At 38.6% G+C, this 21,648-nt stretch overlaps 1 protein-coding gene across 1 annotated transcript; it reads left to right on the top strand.

The window, feature by feature from the left end:
- The first annotated feature begins 1,276 nt into the window (after nucleotides 1-1,276).
- On the top strand, nucleotides 1,277-21,127 carry dnajb5 (DnaJ heat shock protein family (Hsp40) member B5). The gene is made up of 4 exons (XM_088335964.1): nucleotides 1,277-1,404; nucleotides 5,308-5,554; nucleotides 7,666-8,324; nucleotides 18,154-21,127. Exons 2-4 carry the CDS (start codon nucleotides 5,344-5,346, stop codon nucleotides 18,385-18,387), a joined length of 1,104 nt encoding a protein of 367 aa, XP_088192090.1. The 5' UTR covers nucleotides 1,277-1,404; nucleotides 5,308-5,343; the 3' UTR covers nucleotides 18,388-21,127.
- Nucleotides 21,128-21,648: the final 521 nt, after the last annotated feature.

Genomic DNA, 21,648 nt, shown 5'->3' with positions numbered 1-21,648 from the left:
CGCTCTTTCTTTCTCTTTTTCATTGTACTTCTCTGTCTGATTCCCTTTCGTATTCTATCTCTCCTTTTGATCTCTGCTAATCTCTCTTTTTTCCCCTCTTCCTGCCTCTCTATTTCTATCATACCCTACTTCCCCCCCTCTCTCTTTCTTTCTCCAACACACAGTCTCTCTCATGCTCTCCCTTTCTTTCTTTCTCATTTTACCTGTTTCTCTCTTTTTCTCTCCTTTCTCATACTTTTCTATTTATTTTTCTCGTCTTTCCCGTCTTTCTCATCTTTCTCGTTCTTTCTCTCTTTCTCGCTCTCTTTCTTTCTTTCTTTTGGCCTCTCTTTTTATTTATCTTTCTTTCTCTATTTTTCTTTCATTATTTGTTTCTTTCTTTCGGCCTCTCTTTTTATATCTCTATCTCCTTCTCTTTAATTCTCCTTCTCTCTCTCTCTCACCCTCTTGTCCTGTCTCCCTCTCTCTCTCTCTCTCTCTCTCTCTCCCTCTCTCTCTCTCTCTCTCTCTCTCTCTTTCTCTTTCTGTCTCTCACTTATGTTCTCAATTTCTTTCTCTTTCTCATTTCCCCTCTTTCTTTCTCTATATCCCTCTTTCTCTAGCCTTCTCACTGTTTTATTCCTTTACTCTATCCTTTTCTCCTCTTTCGCTTGCTACCAAACACTCTCTCTCATGCTATCCCTTTCTTTCTCTTTCTCATTTTCCCTGTTTCTCATTTTACCTGTTTCTCTCTTTCTCACTCCTTTCTTGTATTCCTCTATTTCTCTTTCCCGTCTTTCTCTTTCGATCTTTTTCACTGTCTTTCTTTCCCTTTTTTGCTTTCTTTCTTTCGGCCTCTCTCTCTTATTATATATCTTTCTTCTTTCTTTCTCTTTCTTTCTTTCTTTTTTCTTTTTTTCTTTCCTTCGGTCTCTCTTTCTTTTTATATCTCTGTCTCCTCTTATTTCTCTTTCTCCCTCTCTCTCTATAAGTAGTGTCACATCCGTAGTATTCACAATGTCAAAGTTTAAATTAGGTAAAACTTCACTGTACAGTATATTGAAACAATAAAGGCTACTACAATGTAGTAGCATAATACAGTTTCAAAATGCATTAAATAGGTGCATAATATGTCATTATTATTGATAATATATCATTAAAAACAAAATCTAAAGAACCGTTTGCGAGCCGAAATAGCCAGCACCTCTCATTGAGCCGAGCCAAATGAGCTGGTTCTCTAAAAAGAGCCGGAATTCCCATCACTATTCCACTCTGGTCAGCTCACACGTTATTTTCTCTGCTGACGTTACCAGAAACGGAACCGGCGATTCTGGCCCAGCTGGCACCGGGAGAGGAAGCACAGAACCGGGCTGGAGCGAAATGAGAAGCCGGCCGGCTTCCGAAACCTGCTGATGCGAACACCCGGTACGAATGTCTACAGTTTTCATTTTCCCTACCATGTCATATTGTATGCACTGGAACGTTTCATACTGCATTAGCTTGAGTGCAGCATTGTTTGATTTCAATCGGGAAACATGGAAGTAATGTGTAATTATGAAGACAATTTCTTTAATAAATTCTACCTATCTATTGCATTGTATTCACCCGACTACCGTTAGTACTGCAGTGTACAATAAAGCTAGAGGCAAAAGCTGCCATTCAATTCAACGCCGTGCATATAACTATAATTTTCAATTATTGTTTGCTATGATTCCAAGCGGATCAGGAAAATCCCTTTTTACAAAGCAGTGGTTGGGGATTCCTTGTCTTTGCAATACACCTGACTAAAATAAATCAGCATCCCTATCTCCATGGCAACACTCTAATGCTCCGTTTGGTCCACTGCTGACTTGGAAGAGAGACCTTACATGCACTCCTTGGGGCTGAACGATTTCTCGAGTTGCTGTCCTCACATTCACCTTACTACGATCAGCGAAATAAAGGACAAAATATATTGGACGAACACAACGTATGGGGAAATATATTTAAAACTGCTAAAATATGGATCGTTTAGTGATTCAGTGAACAAGGAGAAAGAAATAAGAATGTTTCTCGTAATTATTATTTTCCCTAAGATTCGATCTGCAACCTCAGTGGAATTGTTTAAATCTAAGCTTAAAACACTTATATTCTATAGTTTATGAATAAACTATATTTCCTGTTGACGATATCTTTGTATTATTTGTTATTACAACATCCGTTGCAGCCTGGTCATCCTGGAAGAGGGATTATCTCATGTGCGGTTCTCCAGGTTTCTTCATTTTCCTCATGTTGAGGTTTTTGAGGTTTTTCCTTGCCCTCATGTAGGTTTTAGATCAGGGGATGGTGTCATAATAGTCTGCCATAATCTGTGGTCTGTGCAGCCTTTTGAGACTCCTTGTGATTAAGGGCTATACAAATAAACACGACTTGACATGTAGTAAGGTGTTTGACATACTTGGAATCTAGTCCTGTCATGCAAATGTTTTGTTACCTTTAAATTCACACAAAATACAGTAATTGATAGCTTAACCCCCATAACAAAAGCAAGTAGTGTCATGATTACTCATTACACTCACCCGCTCATTTGGTGCCAGCGGCTGCTGGTTACCTGATTGGTTCCCCCTCCTATTTAAGCTCAGAGCTCTCACTTACCCTTTGTCAGTCCGTCAGCAAACCTCTGCTTATGCAATGCAAGCACGTTATGATACCCCACTCCGGCTATCGACACGTTTTTCCCGTTTGACCACACTCCGATCTCCTGCTCCGGGAGATCCACTTCCGCACTCCGAACACGCTCCGATCCCGTGAGTCAATCAAGTATTTCTAAGAAAGAAATTTAGTTTGGTGCCAATCTCGTCCATTTAAGGAAAAAATAGATTTTTTTTTTTCATGAAGCTTTCATGTGTACTGAGCCAACTTTCAAAAAGCTGGAATTATTTTCTAGTATTTTTAGTATTTAAGTAATAATCAAGTTTCTTGAAAGACAAATTAAACCTCTGAGCTAGCCAAATTGCATTTTTTCAATGCACATTATCAATTTCAATGCTTCAAAACAGGGTCCTAATATATTGCTTTACTTTCATTCTCAGTGTTTCAAAATCATTTTGATAAAACTATCTTATTATAAACCATTATCTGAATATTTTTTCCCTCAACTATCACTGAGGTATCGGATTTGAAACTATCGGCAGATATTAAAAAAAAAAATCGAATCGATCCATCATTTTTTTTCTTACTCCTGGTCCTTGCCCCTCTGCCAAATTTATTAGCCCAATGTGGCCTGGGACTCAAAAAAATGCCCATTTGTGCTCTGAAGTGAATAGGTCCAAAGTGTCTGTAATATATCTCCAGTAAATAAAGACTTCAAACCATAAATAAGTAATAAATCAAATCCATCCACTTTGAAATATACTGAGATATGTTTCCAATTTTATTTCGGACAGTGCCCACTATTATTCTTCGACACTGCCTTAACCCTTTTAGCCACGGAGTTCAGTAGAGCAGATTGCCACTGGAATCCTCTTGCAGTCCTTGGTGATGACATCATTGAGCTGGCGGAGGGTTTTGTGTCATCGTTCAAGTGTTGGAAGACCGCCATGTGTCCCAGTATTCAAAGACGTTTATGGTTCGGACGAGGACAGAGTGCACGACACTTGGATGTTTTTACCTATTTTTGTTGGTCTTGCTTTTTTAAGGGTTTTGAGGGGTCAAGAAACACATTACTGTTCAAAAATGATGGTGTCACCCAAACAAATTTGTGTTTTTCGTGAAAAAAAAAATCACACTTTTATTTATAGAATAATTTATAACTCTCATGTCTGTTTCTTTTGCCTATTTGATCTTTGGCCCATATGTATTTTGTTGGCCAGTCTAAGAAGCGGCTTTTTTTGCCACTGTGCCTTAAAGGCGAGCATCTCAGAGTCGCCACTTCACTGTAGATATTGACACTGGTGTTTTGCGGGTGCTATTTTACGCAACTGCTAGTTGAGGACCCGTTAGGTGTTTATTTCACAAACTACAGACTATAATATACTTGTCCTCTTGCTTGTGCAGTGGGGGCTCCCACTTCTCTTTGTACTCTCCTTAGAGCCTATTTGCGCTGTTGTCTGAAGGGAGTAGTACACACCATTGTTGGAGATCTTCAGTTCCTTGGCAATTTCTCGCATGGAATAGCCTTCATTTCCTCGAACGTGAAGTCTGTCAAGTTTCAAACAAAAGTTATCCTTTTTCCGGCCATTCTGAGGGATTAATCACACATACAAATGTGATACTCCAGATACTGGACTAGCTCAAAGTAAGGTCACCTTAATAGCTTCTCTAACCGGCTCAATTTTCTTTCAGCTGTGCTAACATCAGTGCACAAGGTTTTCTAATTAACCATTAGCATTGTAACACAATTAGCAAACACAATGTACTATCAGAATACAGGAGTTCTGGGTCTCTATACACCTATGTAGATGTTGCATTAAAAAACAGACATTTGTAACTTAAGTAATTTACAACGTTAACAATGTATGGGGTGTATTTCTGATAAGTTTCATATTATCTTCATTGATAAAAGCAATGACTTTCCCTTAAATATAAGGACATTTCTAAGCAACGCCATGTAAGGTAAATTATAGTTTGATTATAGTTTGATTATAGTTTGAATGTGCTTTTGTATGATGTTATCGTCAAAAGTGTCTCAAAGCCGAAGATCATATCCAGTTGCTGTTTGTATTCTTGCAACAATTGTATCCCCTTGGGGCCAGCTAACCATTATTCAAGATGGCCTTCGTTTTTGGTAGCGGGAAGCCTGCTCGAGAAAAGAGCTCGCCCCCCTACACTTACAGAGACGCATTGTGTTACAATGTTTCACTATCCTTATTGCTCATTTTTAATACTGGAACGTCATCTAGCGACCAACATCATTCACTGCATTAAACATGTGATTCCTGTTTAAACCAATCTCATGTGTTGTTTCATTCTTGTGTTTTCCAATAAATGAGCCTCTAGCCACGGGCGGAGAGTTTTTTCCTTCCTGATCCGATCCTGGAACCACATGGTTCCCATGGAAGGGCTATCCAAAACCTAGATCTCCGACACAGAGTGTGTTTTTTTCTTCATATTAATACAGTCTCAAGTTTTAACCTTGACACCCCAAACTTTTGAACGGGTGTGTTAAAGCGGAAGAGGGGTAATGCATCGGGTAAAGGTTACTGTGTCCAAGTGTTCTGTTCTTCAATGCTGGTATAAAAAAATATCTAAGTCATATGCACAAATGCGTAAGCTACCTCATATGCAAGCTTCCTTCTTAAATCATTTGACAATTAAGACCTTAAAATTGTATGCACTTCTCTTCCACAGTGTGAGTGGAAGAAGGGCTTAAAATTGTACAGAGCCATGGGGAAAGACTACTACAAGACTCTGGGCATCCCCAAGGGTTCCAACGAGGAGGAGATCAAAAAGGCCTATCGGCGCATGGCCCTGCGCTTTCACCCAGACAAAAACACTGATGCCGATGCAGAGGAGAAGTTCAAAGAGATCGCTGAGGCCTACGAAGTGCTCAGCGATCCCAAGAAGAGGCTCGTCTATGACCAGCTCGGGGAAGAAGGTAAGAGCATTGCTGTTTTGGTGGAGAATAACTGTCTGGGTTTTTCGAAATTAAGCTTGTTGGACTGTAAAGAAACTTGTGTCAAAAAAAGCTAATCGGGTCAAAAAAACAACAATCCAGTAGATGGGTATATTTAATTCAACCATCAATCTGAGTTTTTGTTGTTCAAAATTATTACATTTTTGATCTTATCATAAAAAAATCAGAATGATTACTGTGAGGGGCATTATTTCAAACAATGAGGCTGCACTGGCTCAGGTGGTAAAGCGCTCGTCTTGGTAAGAGGTCGCAGGTTCGATTCCCGGCTCCTCCTGTAATATGTCGAAGTGTCCTTGGGCAAGACACTGAATCCCTAATGCCCCCGATAGCAAGTAGTTGCCTTGCATAGCTGACGCTGCTATCGGTTATTTAGTGTGTAAAAGGGAAAAGTGTGAAGCACATTGTAAAGAGCTTTGAGAGGTTTTCATTGACTTGAAAAGCGCTATATAAATGCAGACCATTTACATTTTGGTTTGGTTTGTACAATATAAGCCTATTATTTGATGTTGGAATACAACACAATTTTGTCACAAAATAAGCATTTATTTTAATAACATGACACAGCCTTTTGGCTGGGGGGGCTGTTGTACAATATGACCCATATGTTTCAGGTCACTCAAATGGAGAAAATACATTTTAAAAACAGAAGACTCACTCTCGGGGCGTTGTTTTAAAAAGTCAAGATTATTTGTATAGCTCTTAATCACAAGGAATCTCAAAGGGCTGCGTAAACCACAGATTATTGCAAACTACAGACTATTATTACACAATCCCCTGATCTAAAACCTACATGAAGGGAAAGAAAAACTATAAAAACATTAAAATGAGGCAAATGAAGAAACCTTGCGAAGGGACCGTACATGAGGTCATCCCCCTTCCAGAATGAGCAGGCTGCAATGGATGTTGCAATAACAATTAATATACAGATATTGTCAAAAACCCTTGGAGCCAATAATAGAAACAACCGTATACTTGGATTAACCTGACCCATTATGTTGGGTAGTTTTACTCACGTTGACAAAAAAATTGAAAGATTACACAATGTTTGTCAGGGCTGTTTCTGTTAACCAAGAAGTAATAGATTGTTTTTTGACCCAAATTGGAGTTATATTTGACACTTTTCAGAGTATGTTTGAATTTTACAACACTGTAAACTGCAACACCAGTAATTAACACCTAATTTTGTGTCCTGTAAGTGGAGTGATGGAAATAGCTCATGAACCAACATAGCGTCGTAGACGCTAGTGCTGGACTTTTGAGGGTGTCACTCGCTTTGCTTACAGACACATGGCTAAGATAGATGAGATAAGAATAGCCACTGGAGTTTGCATCTGTGGGTGTTTTGTATCAAGCTATGTGTGTGTGTGTGTTTGTGTAGGTGTATAAATTGTGTCTTTAGGGATTCTGTTGCCAAGTATCATATGGAAGCCGATGACAAATTAATTTTTGATTAACGTCCCCTTGTCTGGATTTTTTATCATCGATAGAATCTGTGTTGTTTTGAAAGACTGCAGCATTCCTCTGTTGTCCTCCAGGTGTTTGCTGAATTCTGAGTAATGCGAATGTGGAGATAACTTCTTTCTCAAGAAGTTTGTTTGATGGCATAATATTGTGGACACCATTGCGATACAGACAAAGCTACAATCTGACAATTGTGTGAAAGTGACATTCGAAGTGAGCTTTTTATACTTTTTGTGAGGCGTTGCAAAACTGCAGCTGAGTTATGTGTTGTTTTTAATTGTTGATGAATATCCTGTTATCATTTATTTTGACAGTTGTTTCTTTTCATTGATGTTTAGTAACCTGCTAACAGCCATTTCAACATGAAGCGCTTTTGCGGCTAGCTTAGAAATATAAAAATATGGCTAAAGTTTTTAATCTTTTTGGCAAGGGCCTAGTTTTGGAATGGACGCAGGGGCTGTGTCAAATAATCATTGTTTAGCCCCACCAGTAACATGTGATCACTTAAAGGCCAAACCAATGCCTTTGCTTCTCGGTATAGTACCATCTCCAGTAGCAAACCATAGCATTTCATTTGACATCAATTGACCTCGATTTGCCCTTGTTTACAGGATTAAAAACAGGAAACAGCAGTTCATCCGGTGCATCGGGCTCCTCGACGCACCACTACACTTTCCACGGAGACCCCCACGCCACCTTCGCTTCCTTCTTCGGTGGCTCCAACCCTTTCGACATGTTTTTCAGCGCCAACCGCAGCCACGGCCGCTCCAACGGTTTTGCCTTCCACAACGACCACGGCAATGAGGCAGAGCAGGAAGTGGACATGGACGAAGACGAGCACTTTGCCCACTTCGGGAGGCAGTTTGGCTTTGCGAGCGGGGTGAAAAACGGCTACCCGGGGGAGGGCCGCAGAAGGAGGGGCGGGCCTTCCGAGTCCCTGGGAAATCAAAAACGGCAGGACCCGCCGGTGGTCCATGAGCTGAAGGTCTCACTGGAGGAGATCTTCCACGGCTGCACCAAGCGCATGAAGATCACACGCCGTAGGCTGAACCCGGATGGGAGGAGCTTGAGGACAGAGGACAAGATTCTCAACATCGTGATCAAGAAGGGCTGGAAGGAGGGAACCAAGATCACCTTCCCCAAAGAGGGAGATCAGACCCCTGAGAATATTCCTGCTGACATTGCCTTTGTGCTTAAAGACAAGGGCCACACCCACTTCAAGAGAGATGGTTCCAACATTATTTATAACTGCAGGATCAGCCTCAAAGAGGTAAGTCACTCATTCTTATCAGTCCCCCCTTATTTTTGTTAAGTAGCTCAATGATAAATGGTAAATGGTCTGCATTTATGTAGCGCTTTTCAAGTCAATGAAGACCTCCCAAAGCGCTATACAATGTGCTTCACACTTTACCCATTCTCACACACACACTCACACACCATTAGCGGCCATGCTGCCTATGCAAACATTTTTAGTGTTAATTCTGTGGAGCCCCATGGATCCGCCCAAAGAGCATGTGCAATCAATTGGGGGAGCTAACGGTGGCTATCAGAAACATGATGTGAGGTTTCTGTTGGAGGCATGACTCCTTTCATGGTTAAGACTCGAAAAAATTAAGGAGCAGACTTTTTCCATGTATTTTGTAAGAGTCAACTCCTGCCAAGCCGAACAAGATGGAGGGTTCGTAATTGCATAAACACGACAGCCATGATTGACCTTAGTAACTGATGATGCGAACCCCTTTTGACGACCAACCAGCAATCTCCTTAGTCTTTTTTTTTTGCAGTTTGCAGCCTGTTGGGAAATCCCTATCAATATACTGTACTTCTTGTGCTCCCATCCCCTGCATGGACTCAGATCAGTTTCTGCTACTTTTACATCAAAGACTGGCCCTCTCACATTTAGAACAGAATAAAATGTATTGTCCTTCTTACAGGTGAAATTCACAAAATACCATCCTGATGGTAAAAAAACATTTACAAGATAAAATGCCACAGTTTAGAATAATAACTTAAGAGTAATAATGAGAAATAAGTAATTATAATTAAAAAATAAACATAAACGCATAAATCATTCCTTGTAGCTATTGCACATTCTTTAAGCATGGTAACCAGGGTTTTATTCATTTTGGACCGTTGAGGATGATTATTGCTTATAACCAGTTTTTAAATCTACTAGTTCTAAACTAAATCACCTACCTACGAGCAGCAGTTCAAACAAGTCATGTCAAATGTGGGAAATGTCCTTCACAGATTTCTGAGCTCTCTTGACACAGTGAGATTTAAAGGGAATGAAAAGTAAAATTGGCTGTGTTTGCATCCACAACAGCATTAAACACCAATTTCTTGAATTTTAAGTCAAGGGTTATACTAAAAAAAATGGACGTGTTCCTTGACTTTGAGCCAATGGTAAAGTTTTACTCCATTGATGTGTCGTCAATCAAATCTGCTAACACAGAATTGATGTATGCTTCCCCTAATGTTGTGGATAGTAAGTGTATCTAATCCACTGTTACTGAGCAGAATGGATACGACTGAGGTTAGCCGTCAAAACGTATTTCTGCTGAGTTTGTGTGTTAAATCAACCTTGAGGGGATCCTCTGCAACAGTATTGTGGTGAATGTGTTGTCCCTGTGTGACTGGCGCACGGCCGCTGATCTCCTCTTGTTCAGTCTGCTGCGTAAGCTCAATGCACACCAACCAGGCAAAAACACATGCAGGCGGTCTCGGCACATTTAGTACTCAGACAGACTGTGGCGTTCACTTGTCTACTATTACCGAGACCGGCTGCATGTCTAATTAACTGCGCCCACGAAGTCGCCCGTGCAGCACGATTTTGACTTCTCACGCAAGTAACGCTTTTTAAAAAGCACTGCCACTTTCTGGAACTAAGTGGAAGATATTCTCAAAGATGCCAGAGAGGTTATTTGGAATGGAGTTGAGGTCATATCAGGCCGTCTTGCCTTTGACATAAAGTTCAGAATACGCAAGTGTGTTTAAACAGTTACACCTTCTTCCTGCAGCCGACGTACAATACAGTTCAAAGGTTCAGGGTTGCTTAAAAATGTCCTTATTTTTCAAGGAAATTCAGATTTTTCAATGACGATAACATAAAACGTATCAGAAATACACCCTAGATATTGTTAATGTGGTGAATGTTTATTTTAGCTGCGAATGTCTATTTTAATGCAATAGTTGTATATAAAGGCTCATTTACAAAATCCAGCGCTCCATCATTCTAATAGTGCATTGTGTTTGATAATTGTTTTAGAAGGCTAATGGATTATATAAAACATTTTTGTGCAATTACATTAGCACAGCTGAAATTAGCTTGTTAGAAAATCTATAAAACTGACCCTCTTTTGAGCTGGTCAAATATTTGGAGCATCACATTTGTGGGTGGGATTAAACTTTCAGAATAACCAGAAAAAGAGAGATTTTGTGTGGAACTCAACAGTCTATTCTTGTTGTAAGAAATGAAGGTTATCCTATTTTTAGCAATGGCCGAGAAACTGCAGATCTCCATTCAGAGACCAGCAGAAACAAGCTCTAACCAGAGTAGAAAGTGAAGATCAAACAAGGGGATAAGTTCATTGGAGTCTCTAGTCTGAGAAATAGAGACCTTGCAGGTCTTCAACTAGCAACTTGGTTGAATGGTACCCTCAAAAGACCAGTGTCAAGATATACAATGAAAAGGCAACTCAGAGATGCTGGCCTTCAAGGTAGAGTAGCAAAGAAAAAGCCATGATCTGAGACTGGCTACCAAAAGGGAGATACTTATTATAATGGGCAGAACAACACAGACATTTGACAACTCATTTTATAGATAAAAGTGACTTTTTCATGTAAAACACAAAATTGTCTGGGTGTACCCAAACTTTTAAATGGTAGGCAGTGCTCTCGTTTACCTGCATCCCTGCGTCCTAGACGCATCATTTTTGCTGGGGACGCATAGTGTCAAATCAACGTGCGTCCCCGGGACGCAACTTTTTCGACACAAAATTGTCATTATTACCGATTACTTTTATTTTTAACAAAGATTTACCGCACTCCAAACTTTTCGTCAGGCAGATCCGCCATTGTCGTTTTGGTCTCGCGGTTCGAGTTTTCGTCTGCACGCAGATCGATATTACGTCATTGTTGTGGTGGTTGTCGTCGAGGGAAGGTGAAAATCAACACAAAATTGGTCATTTCTTCAGTGCCAGTAATAAGTCGAAACATAATGCAGAAAGTGATAACAACGGCAATAATTCCGGCACGAAAAAACGGCGGAGAATTCATGCGGAAGATCGCTAGGAAAACACGAGAGGCTAGGAAAACACGTGTGTTGAAGTGAACGACTCAACGAAAGAAAATAAACAAAATAATACTCCTAAGCAAGATAAGGACTTTTCTGCCAAAATGGACTTAACTTTATTCCTGGTTACGCTATGAGGAGGATGATAATGGATTGGACCTTGAGAAGGCATTACAACTGTGGCGTGACAGCAAACCACGAAGAATATATGAAAAAAACTGAAGTGATAACGGCTTTGTAAGTGTTATGATTAAAACTGCATGAATATATAGACTAATATTTCAGCAATACTATTTTGCATAATTGACAATATTGTGAACTGAAAAATCTGAAGCGATAATTGCTTTTTATTACCGATTAACTGTGATGATTAAAACTGAATGAAAATATAGATTAATATAATTATTTCAGCAATATTAATTTGTATAATGTACAATATTGTTGTGAACTGAAAAATCTTGAAGTGATAACTGATTTTTATTACCAATAAACTGTGATGGTTAAAACTGAATGAATGTATAGATTTTTATTATATATTTGTCGCCGATTTACAATTTCAACCTCGATAACACTAAATTTTGGGGACCCATAGATCTCTGTTGGGACCCATAGATTTTTGAGCATGCGAGTCCCATCACTTTTCAGAGGTAAAATGAACACTACCGTAGTGTATAGGAAGCGCAAGAAGTGATTTTAGGTTGGCGGGATGGGAGCTCAAATTTGATGATAGGAGTGTGTCAAATAACTAATTTGAATAAGGAAACCTTTTTGACTCAAAGAGCCATAAAAGCAAAATATTTTGATTTGATTTTGAAAAGAGCCACACAGTATATTTTGAGACAAAATTCAACAAAACCGCTAAACCCACACTTCAGACAAAAGGTCATTTTTCAGCACATTTTATTTCACGTTGTGACTTTTGATGAGTTGATCAAATGAATGAAATACGAATAATGTGTCAAGTAATGTCAGACTTGTCTCTCTCCCGCAACTACTTAAGATCCTTGTGGCTCAATTTGATTTTTTTTTTAAATAATGGTTTCAAAATAATGTGCAATCAGAGTTCTTTCGTAAAAATGTCACAAAGTTCTGCAAATGAAGATCTGAGTATTTACCTTTTGGTGCAGACGGCGCGCGCTGAGAGACAGGAAGAAAGCGCTTGCGCTCTTTACATAGCTCCACCCATCCCTACCACTCAACCAATCAAAATTAGGTGCTCTTCTGGCATGTTAGGGTATTTAGATTTTTTCTGTGGAGTTTCATCAAAGCTTCTCAACAGTGAAAATTGACTACTTAATGAGTTTTCATATAAAGGATTCCATAGCGATCTACAGCCAAAACTGGGTTTTTGGTTTGACACCTTGACTCTAAACTGTAGTAGAAATGTGCCCTATATATATACACGCACTTGACAGTAAGGTGGTAATTCCATAGTTGATATGATTTTCTGCCATTAGAAAATCAATTGCTCATGTAATTATAGGTTGCCATGTAGAAAATGTGCATGGTACTAATTTTGTCTCCGAGCCATACATATTTATGTAAAGAGACATTTATGGCTCGTGAACCATAGGTTCCCGACCCCTCTCTTATTTCTCCCCTGAAGTGCTGATAAATGTTGTCCTTTATGTATAACACAAGCAATAGCTTGTATATTAAAATTCTGCCATGGAATGCTAAAAGCAGTTTTCTAATGACAATACCAAAAAAAAATCTAGTCTCATCACCAAATGCAAGCTTTGCTCATATTCTTTCCGATTTTACTGTTTTTTAAATTACAAAACATGGCTTAATTGTGTACAATGGCAGCTAAATGATAATTGTGAACACTTTTAAAAAATTATTTTCATTATTTTATTAAAAAATAATAATAATAATTGTTGCCTTGTGTTAGTGATATCTGCTACTATTACTAATTTACAGGAATTTCCTTTCTTATTATACTAGAAAAATAAATCAAAATATCTTAAGATCCAGTTTAAAGTTTAGATAATTTTAGGGAGGATTTTTTCCTATTTTACTGCGGGGAATAAAATCTTTAGTCAGTATTTTTTTCATGTTTTTTTTCTTTACTCTTTTTCTCTTGTTAAAAACACTAATTCAATGGTTACTTTTTCTGATTTTATTGTAAAAGCACTTTAGACATTTTTAATGTATATTTTTGCTGGCTAGTTCTTCTTTTTATTTTAAAATAAAGTATCAGATAGGGCAGATAGTTTTGATCTTACATTTTGATAAAGTAACAAATAATAAGAAACCAAAACTTAGAAAATGATATTGAATATTTTAAGATCATTTGTCTTATTTTTGTTGTTTTTTTCACCTACTTATTGTAGTCTAAAATGTAGCCAATTTTAGGGATGTTTTTAATGCTACTAGTAAAAAAAGTAAAAAAATATATAGTCAGGAGTTTTTTAAATGCTCATTTTATGGATAATTTTTCTTCCTCGTAAGGGGTAACTATAAATAATGAAAAGCGCATTGATATTTCTTTGTTTTTGCTTGCTGGTAGTTTTTTTTATTAAGAAAAAAGTATTTGATAGGACTGATAATTTTGCTCATAATCTTTACCAAAAAACATATAATAATGAACAAAGGTTAGACAATCAAGTTAAAATTGGCATAAGATAACAAGTATCATTATCATTCAAATAGTCATCATTTTTTTCAGTTTTACAGTGGGCCCCTCTACTCAACGGCGAATGATAATCAGAAAAGTAAACATGAAATAAATGAAGAAAATGAATTATTATTAGATCTCATCTAATGCCCTACTTGTGGCTATTGGCCTACCCAACCTCATTGGCTACTGCCAAGGCCATAATTGCCCTCTCATCTCCAACATTCAGAGATAAGAAAGCGAAACACATTGATTTAAATTCCCTAAGCTCTTTCGGCCGTCTGCAGATTTTGCATGCATGAATAAGATCAAGGGGGACAGCCATGTAATAAATCGTGTGGAGTTTGACTGCTGTCTAAAGGCAAATGAGAATATGCCTTAAAGTTCTGATTTCAAAATGTTTATTATCAAGTTATAGTGGCTCAGTACACCTGTGTCTATTAGATACACTGGCTGGTCTATTATAAGTGATGTGTCACGCATTGCAAGAAGGTGAGGAGTCCCTTCCAACCGCATCCATCACAATCGCATATGTAATGTACTGCAGCTCTTTCAATAGAAAAGATCTGATGTCATGCTAGAAAATTCAGCAGCAGCCTGGATCTCCCTGCTGACCCTTCTGGTTAAAATTCCTTTCAGATGAGGCATCAAAATCCCTTTGAAGCAGGGGTCTCAAACTCGATTTACTTGGTGGCCGTTGAAGCTCAAGTGCGGATGAGGTTTCAGGCCGAATCGGGTTTTCCACCAGAAACCCTCTGATATCAAATGTTGCACTATGGAACTTTTTACAAAAATCCCTACACAAAATAAGATCTAAAAACAAAAAACAAAAAAAATCAAAGTCAGTATAAAAAAATAATCATCCATCTATCCATTATCTGCACCGCTTATCTTCAGTAGGGTCACAAGGGTGCTGGAGCCCATCTCAGCCATCTTTGGGCAGTGGGAACTGGTTGCTAGCCAGTCACAGGGAACACAGAGACAGACAGCCCACTCATTCGCACCTAGGGACAATTTGGACCAGCCAATAAACTGACATCCATGTTTTTGGAATCTGGGAGGAAACCGAAGTGCCCGGAGTAAACCAGTGCACGCACGGGGAGAACATGCAAACTCTACACAAAAAGTTCAATCTCATGACCTCAGAACTGTGCTGCACAAGCGCTAACCACTGCGCCGATGTGCTGCAAAAATTAATCACTTATGGATAAATGAATCCATAATTTGCTCGGGCTGCACTTATGAGAAAAGGACAGTGTGTATTATCTGACCACTAGATGTCGCTGTATTGTATAGTGCAACCAAAAAGTACTACTAAGCACAAGGAAGAACACAAATTACGTAGACTCAAAGTGACCAAAAAACACAATTTCCTTCCCATTTTCTTTTCAGCCTTTTAAAAAGAGAGAACAGAGAAAATACAAAAGGGAGTAAATTGAGTAGAGAAGGTTGAAAAAAGAAGGAAACAAAGCTAAAAGGGAAGAAGGAAAAATAACACATTTGGAAAAAGAAATATAAAAGGGAAAAAGAAGATAAAAACGTTTTTTTTTAACTTTTAGCAGTAAGATGGTGAACAATTAGCTCATGCCATGTAAAATAAATACAAATGTCTTGACCTACATGCATTTTAAAACAAAAGCTTGTATCAGATTTTGTTTTTTTAAACCAACATATTTTTTTAACAATTGTTTATTTTTACACTGGTAGGCAGGCTCTTAATGATTCACAGTCCCTTTAAACTTTCATAAAGCGGGGGCCTCAAACTCTTGTCCTGCGGGCCACAATTGGCCCATCGGCCGCGGGTTTAAGACCCCGGCCTTAAAGTATCATGACAGTGGGCCAGTGTAATGACACCAAATTGTTTGGATTTTTGCTTGCGTATATGCTTTTACTGTGTTTCCGTAGTGCAGTGGTGAGCACAGTCGCCTAACACGCTAAAGGTCCCTGGTTAGAGACCGTATGTTGGCTGGGTTGCACCAGGCTGTACTTGCCCAAGACACACCATTATGACTCTAGTGGTTAAGGGATCCAACTACATAGGAGTTGATTAAATTACAGATAAAACTATTTGAGGACGATTTCTGTTTAAAACAGGCTTTCAATGTGTATGGTTGGTTTGTTGGATCCCTTAACCACTAGGGTTGTAGGGGCACCATTTCCTCTGGTGTGTCTTGGGCAAGCACAACCTGATGGCGCCTATCCCTCTCCAGGCTTAATGGCTTCATAGCCTTTTATCAAGTTTGATCATTTTTATTCATATCAGTAGCTGTCAGTTTCAGAGTATTTAAAGTGATGGTGTGTATTCTTTGACCACAAGATGTCACTGTATGGTGGAAAACAATGGAAAGTGCTAAAAACCTCAAGGCTGATTAGTTAGGGCACCCGCAGCACAGTTCTGAGGTCTTGGGATCGAATCCAGATACTAGTCCTCCTATGCAGAGTTTGCATGTTCTCCCCGTGCCTGCATGGGTTTCTTTCAGGCACTCTGGTTTCCTCCCACATTCCGAAAACATGCATGTCAGGTTAATAGACCACTCTAAATTGTCCTTAGGTGTGAATGAGCGAGTGAATTGCCTGACTTAATGTGGGCCGGCAACCTGTTCGGGTGTCCCCTGCCCACCTGATGATACTTGGGGTGGGCTCCAATACCCCCGCGACCCGACTTAGTATAAGCGATGCGGATAATGGATGTAATAAAAACCTCAATGGAAATGCTTTGCTGGAGCAATTTGTTTCCCCATCTAGTCTCGTGGCCTGGATGGTGATTTGAACACACGGAGGGAAAAAAAGCTCATTCTCCTTCAAGAGAAAACATCCTACTGTTGTCCTACAAACACGCAAGTCAGTGCATCGTGATAAGGCGGTGAAGCTTAGTGCAACTGCCTCCCGTACTGCCAGACGGTGTGACAAGCCCACCAACTACTTACGGGCTCAGAAAATTCCCACCTCTCTTCATTAGTGCCGGCAATGTGAAGTTTGCTAAAATTAGTCTCTGTGCAATATGTAGTTCCCCCAGCAAAAATACACACTCACTGTATATACCCCCTAGACTACACCAAAAAAAGACGTGTTACTCTGAAAGTAACTTTCCAGTTACAGATAACCGTATATACAGTTATATGCATAGAACCTCTTTAAACTGCTTTAAAATAGCAACATAATAAAAGAAATAAGAAAAGAAAACATGTATACCAACCTGTGCAAGCAATCAACCCTTTCATTTTTCTTGGATTGTACATGTTTGAGAGCTTGCAAACGAATACTTGGCCAAACACTCTATATCCATATGGTCTATGGGTTTCTAACCACTCGAAGATCTCCTCCATTTTTGGGTACTGCCCAAAACGTTTTCTTTTGTTTGTACAGTCATGGTGATTGAAAAAATAATTTTCCAAATAAAAAGACCAGATTCGGCAGTATTTTCCCCGAAATTCTGTACTCTCGTTTGCTGCGTTGTTTTTCCGTTATACATTAATATGTATGTATATATATATATATATATATATATATATATATATTTTTTTTATTATTATTATTTTTTTTTAATATATATACATATACTTATATATATGTATATATATATATATATATATATATATATATATATATATATATATATATATATATATATATATATATATATATATATATATATATATATATATATATATATATATATATATATATATATATATATACTCTCCTCGATTTCAGTATTTTCTTTTATAGTTGTAATTTTGACAAAGGTGCGAGTATATTAGGTAGGGAGAATATCTACATAAGGAAGAATTCAGCATCTTGTATTTTGTGGTTAAGATGGCGCCACTATAACTGTATTCAGTCTTATTTTTTAGGTCAATGTAAACAAAGTTAAGGTATTGCCTTTACCAATTGAGGGATTTATGTGAAGCAAGAGTAATCACCAATAAGAGGACACCATAATCATTTATCTCCGTTTATAAAGTGGCGGAGTAATGTAGTGATGATGTACTGAGTAGTAATAAACCTAGAGTTACAAAATGTTTTTAATAATGGGTTGCAGTGTTCTTTACGACATTTATCCCAACTCTGCTCATAGAAGTTTTCCTGCACCAATACATGACTTTTGGTTCTTAGCATGTGATGTCATCGATCTACTTGGGGATTTGTTGCCTTCAATGATGAAATCTTCTGTTTACTCCGCAGGCGTTGTGTGGCTGCACCGTCAGTGTCCCCACATTAGAGAAGCGTCTCGTCTCCCTTCCCTGCCACGACATCATCAAGCCGGGGACGGTGAAGCGGCTCCGGGGAGAGGGTCTACCCTTCCCCAAGAACCCCTCGCTACGCGGCGACCTCATCGTAGAGTTCACCGTGCGTTTTCCCGATAGGATCCCGCCGCAGTCCAAAGAGATCATTCGACTTCACCTCCCTCCTTCTTAAAATTTTAAGTGCCAAACCCATTCCACCCTCTTCCCTCCCTTGAACCGTGTTCGTCGACGGATGGGGAGTGTCGGAATCTCACTCTTTTTTAGGTACACTGCACAAACGAAAGAGACGTACCACTTCTGCTGTGTCTAAAAACTGTAAAGGTTTTACTAAAGCGTTCGGAAACACGTCCTTTATTGTTGTTGGGTTGGAATTATCCTGCATTTTACCAAGATGTATTTCTGATTATCACTGTTTGCGCAACAATAATAGAAGACGGATTAACTGTACTTCCTCAAATAGTCGATATGAGCCAGGAGTGGGCAAACTTTTTGAGTCTTGGCCATCATTGGGTTGGAAAAATATGGCCGGGAGGAAAAAAGGACTTATTGAATCCATTTTTTTTGGTCTTCCCAGTACATGAGGAAACAAAATAATGTAGACCTATTCAATTTTCCTCATTTGCATTTAAGAACGAACAAGCTAAATGAATAGAGAAAATTGAATTCGGCTCCCGAAGATAAGCGGTGCGGATAATGGATGGATGGATATATTCGGCTGCTTATAGTGGTCGTTGGTCAGGAGCTACAGTACCCGATTTGGCCGCCAGAGAGTGTAAAAGACCCCACAACCACAGACCACATAAAAGCAGGTGCTTATCAATTTTGTTGGTAGTTATTGGGGGTGCTTTGACACGAAACCTAGCTAATGACACTTGCAGAGGCATAATTTAAACCTATGTAAATTTCCCCCTGAAAATCAGTTCAGCCGTTTCAGAGCCTATAAGTCACTTACAAACACATACGCATACACAAATCGGGATTTATAAAGTATTTTAAATCAGATAAGCATGCAGACATCTAAACATACGTGTTATTTTTCAATTGATATTTTTAATAAATATTTTAATTTCATCAAATTGGTATTAAAAACTTAAAATTAAATCTATTATCAAGTTGTTTTAAAGCACTAAATTTGATTAACGTTAATAAACTCGAAATTCAATTGGTGAGCTTCTGTTTTTGCGTAAAATTTGCTAAATATCTTCATCATTTCAAAAAAGATTTAAAAATATAGCTAATTCAGAACACTTTAGCCAGCTATTGATCGCAGTACATTATTACGTCATGAAAAATATTTTCTTTATTTATTCATGCGAGTAAAATACTCAAGATGGGACAAGAATGAGTCCAATTTAATTTGTTGAACCATTTTTTAAAAATCCTCTATGTTATACTGTATATATTTTATGTGACCATTTTTGTTTAGCGGACCAGATTAAAAATCCTGATGGGCCGCATGTGGGACACGGACTGTAGTTTCGCCATGAGAAAAGTTCTTCAACTTAAAGGGACACTGTGTAATATATGACCACTAGATGTCCCTAGATTCTGTAGTGCAATTGAAAACGAGTGCTAAAAAGCACAAAGATGAATACAAACTACAGAGACTCATAGTGACCAGTTTGTGCAATTTTTCTTCTCATTTTCTTGCCCAGCCATTTACAAGCTTTATTGTTTTTTTTGGGTGTACCAGTAGCAGCAAAATGGCGGACAATCATGTCAGTTCTGAATATATACAACAAATTAATGTACAGGATTTTAGCACGTTATTAAAACAATTTAGTTGTTGTTGTTTTTTTTAATGAAATATTTTTTATTATTCTAGGAGTCGCTAGACAATACAATGTCCATTCAAAATGAGAAAATTATCAGCCAACAGCACAAGAAAATTCTACCTGCAAAGATGATTATTATTTGTTTTTTACTGCATTTCACTGGACTTTTAAAGTGTTGAGTATATGTCCACGGCCACTACTTGAGGAAATACAGAATTGTGGGGTCAAATACCGTGGTGTCCTTTTGGCAACACACAGTTCCGTTTTTTTTTTCCTCCAATATGTTATGAAGTATTTTTAAAACCAATGGGTGTTTTTCTACACTCTGTTTGTGTGATCCGTGTCCACTCTTTTTACAAAGACATTTTACAACTTTGATTTCTTCCATGACCAAACCAGCAACTAAGCATTTCTTTCAGTCAACTGAAGTTTTTTCCGACTTTTCCATATGATGTGTCTCCATCACTTTTCTTAAGCTTTGTATTGCAATACCGCCTCACAAATATCAACAGGAATTGGAATTACAACGGGGAGTGACAATCATATCCTGAAACAGCCGTGTAAGCTCAGAACCCGCACAAAGAATCGGTGCTTTCCATTTGTACCGCATAGCCAGGCTCATTGTTGACGTGCCTTAGCCAGGTGATATATCACACCACATATAATACCGTTCAAAAGTTTGGGGTCCCTCAGATAATTGTGTGTTTTCCAGTAAAAAACGTCAAACCTTTATATATGAAATATGTAGTCCTATCTCTGTGTTATTTTGCCTATATTAATATCTTCCTTTTGTTGACCAGTCTCAGTGTCAAGAACCGGAACAGGAGGAGGACCCAGATGCGTGACGTTTCTCACACAAGCTTTATTTTACGGGAAATGGGGCAGTCATACACGTTAACACAAAACGCCAGTGATTCGGCAATCATTGGGCAGAAGACATAATGCAGCAGTCTGGCATGGAATGACAGGTAGCCAGAAGCCGACGAGATCGATACCAATTGCATGAGCAGATATCGGACAGATGGGTTTATACCGGACAGGACGGGACAGACAGGATTGATATCAGGCCCTGGAGACTGGAGTCCTATAACAAGCAGGAAAAGATTGAAAGAAATGATACCAGACACGGGAGAACTAAATTAAGACACCTCTTCACTGGAGATGTTAACACTGGTGTTTTGTTGCGACCATTTAACCAAGATGTTAGTTGAGTACCTTTAAGCCGTCTATTTTTTAAACTAAAGACTCTAATGTACTTGTCCTATTGCTGGTTATGCCTTCCACTCATCTTTCTACTCTGATTACAGCCTGTTTGTGGTGTTTTCTGAAGTGAGTAGTTCCCATCTTCGTAGGAGATCCTCAGTTTGTTGGCAATTTTTCGCACGGAATAGCCTTTATTTCTTAAAACAAGAAGAAGCTGTGGAGTTATACATCAAGTTCTCTCTTTCTGGCCATTCTGAAAGTTGAATCACACCCACAAAATGTGATGCTCAAGATACTCAAATAGCTTAAAGGAAGTTTAGGTTTACAGCTTCTTTACCCAGCAACACTTTTAAACATCCATTAACCTTCTCACGAAATAGCAAACAAAATGTACTTTTAGAACAGTGGAGTTTTGGTTGATGAAAATGGGCTTCTATACGCGTATGATTTTCAAT

Source organism: Urocampus carinirostris, chromosome 5 (genome assembly GCF_059441175.1).
Source record: "Urocampus carinirostris isolate Australia breed hairy pipefish chromosome 5, RoL_Ucar_1.0, whole genome shotgun sequence".
NCBI lineage: Eukaryota > Metazoa > Chordata > Actinopteri > Syngnathiformes > Syngnathidae > Urocampus > Urocampus carinirostris.
The sequence above is the reverse complement of the archived record's forward strand: the minus strand, read 5'-3'. Positions and strand labels throughout refer to the sequence as shown.

Coding starts and splice junctions, on each gene's coding strand:
- dnajb5 (XM_088335964.1), top strand. CDS start 5,344: ATGGGGAAAGACTACTACAAGACTCTGGGCATCCCCAAGGGTTCCAAC. Junction 5,555..7,665: donor TGACCAGCTCGGGGAAGAAG/GTAAGAGCATTG, acceptor CCTTGTTTACAG/GATTAAAAACAGGAAACAGC. Junction 8,325..18,153: donor GCAGGATCAGCCTCAAAGAG/GTAAGTCACTCA, acceptor TTTACTCCGCAG/GCGTTGTGTGGCTGCACCGT.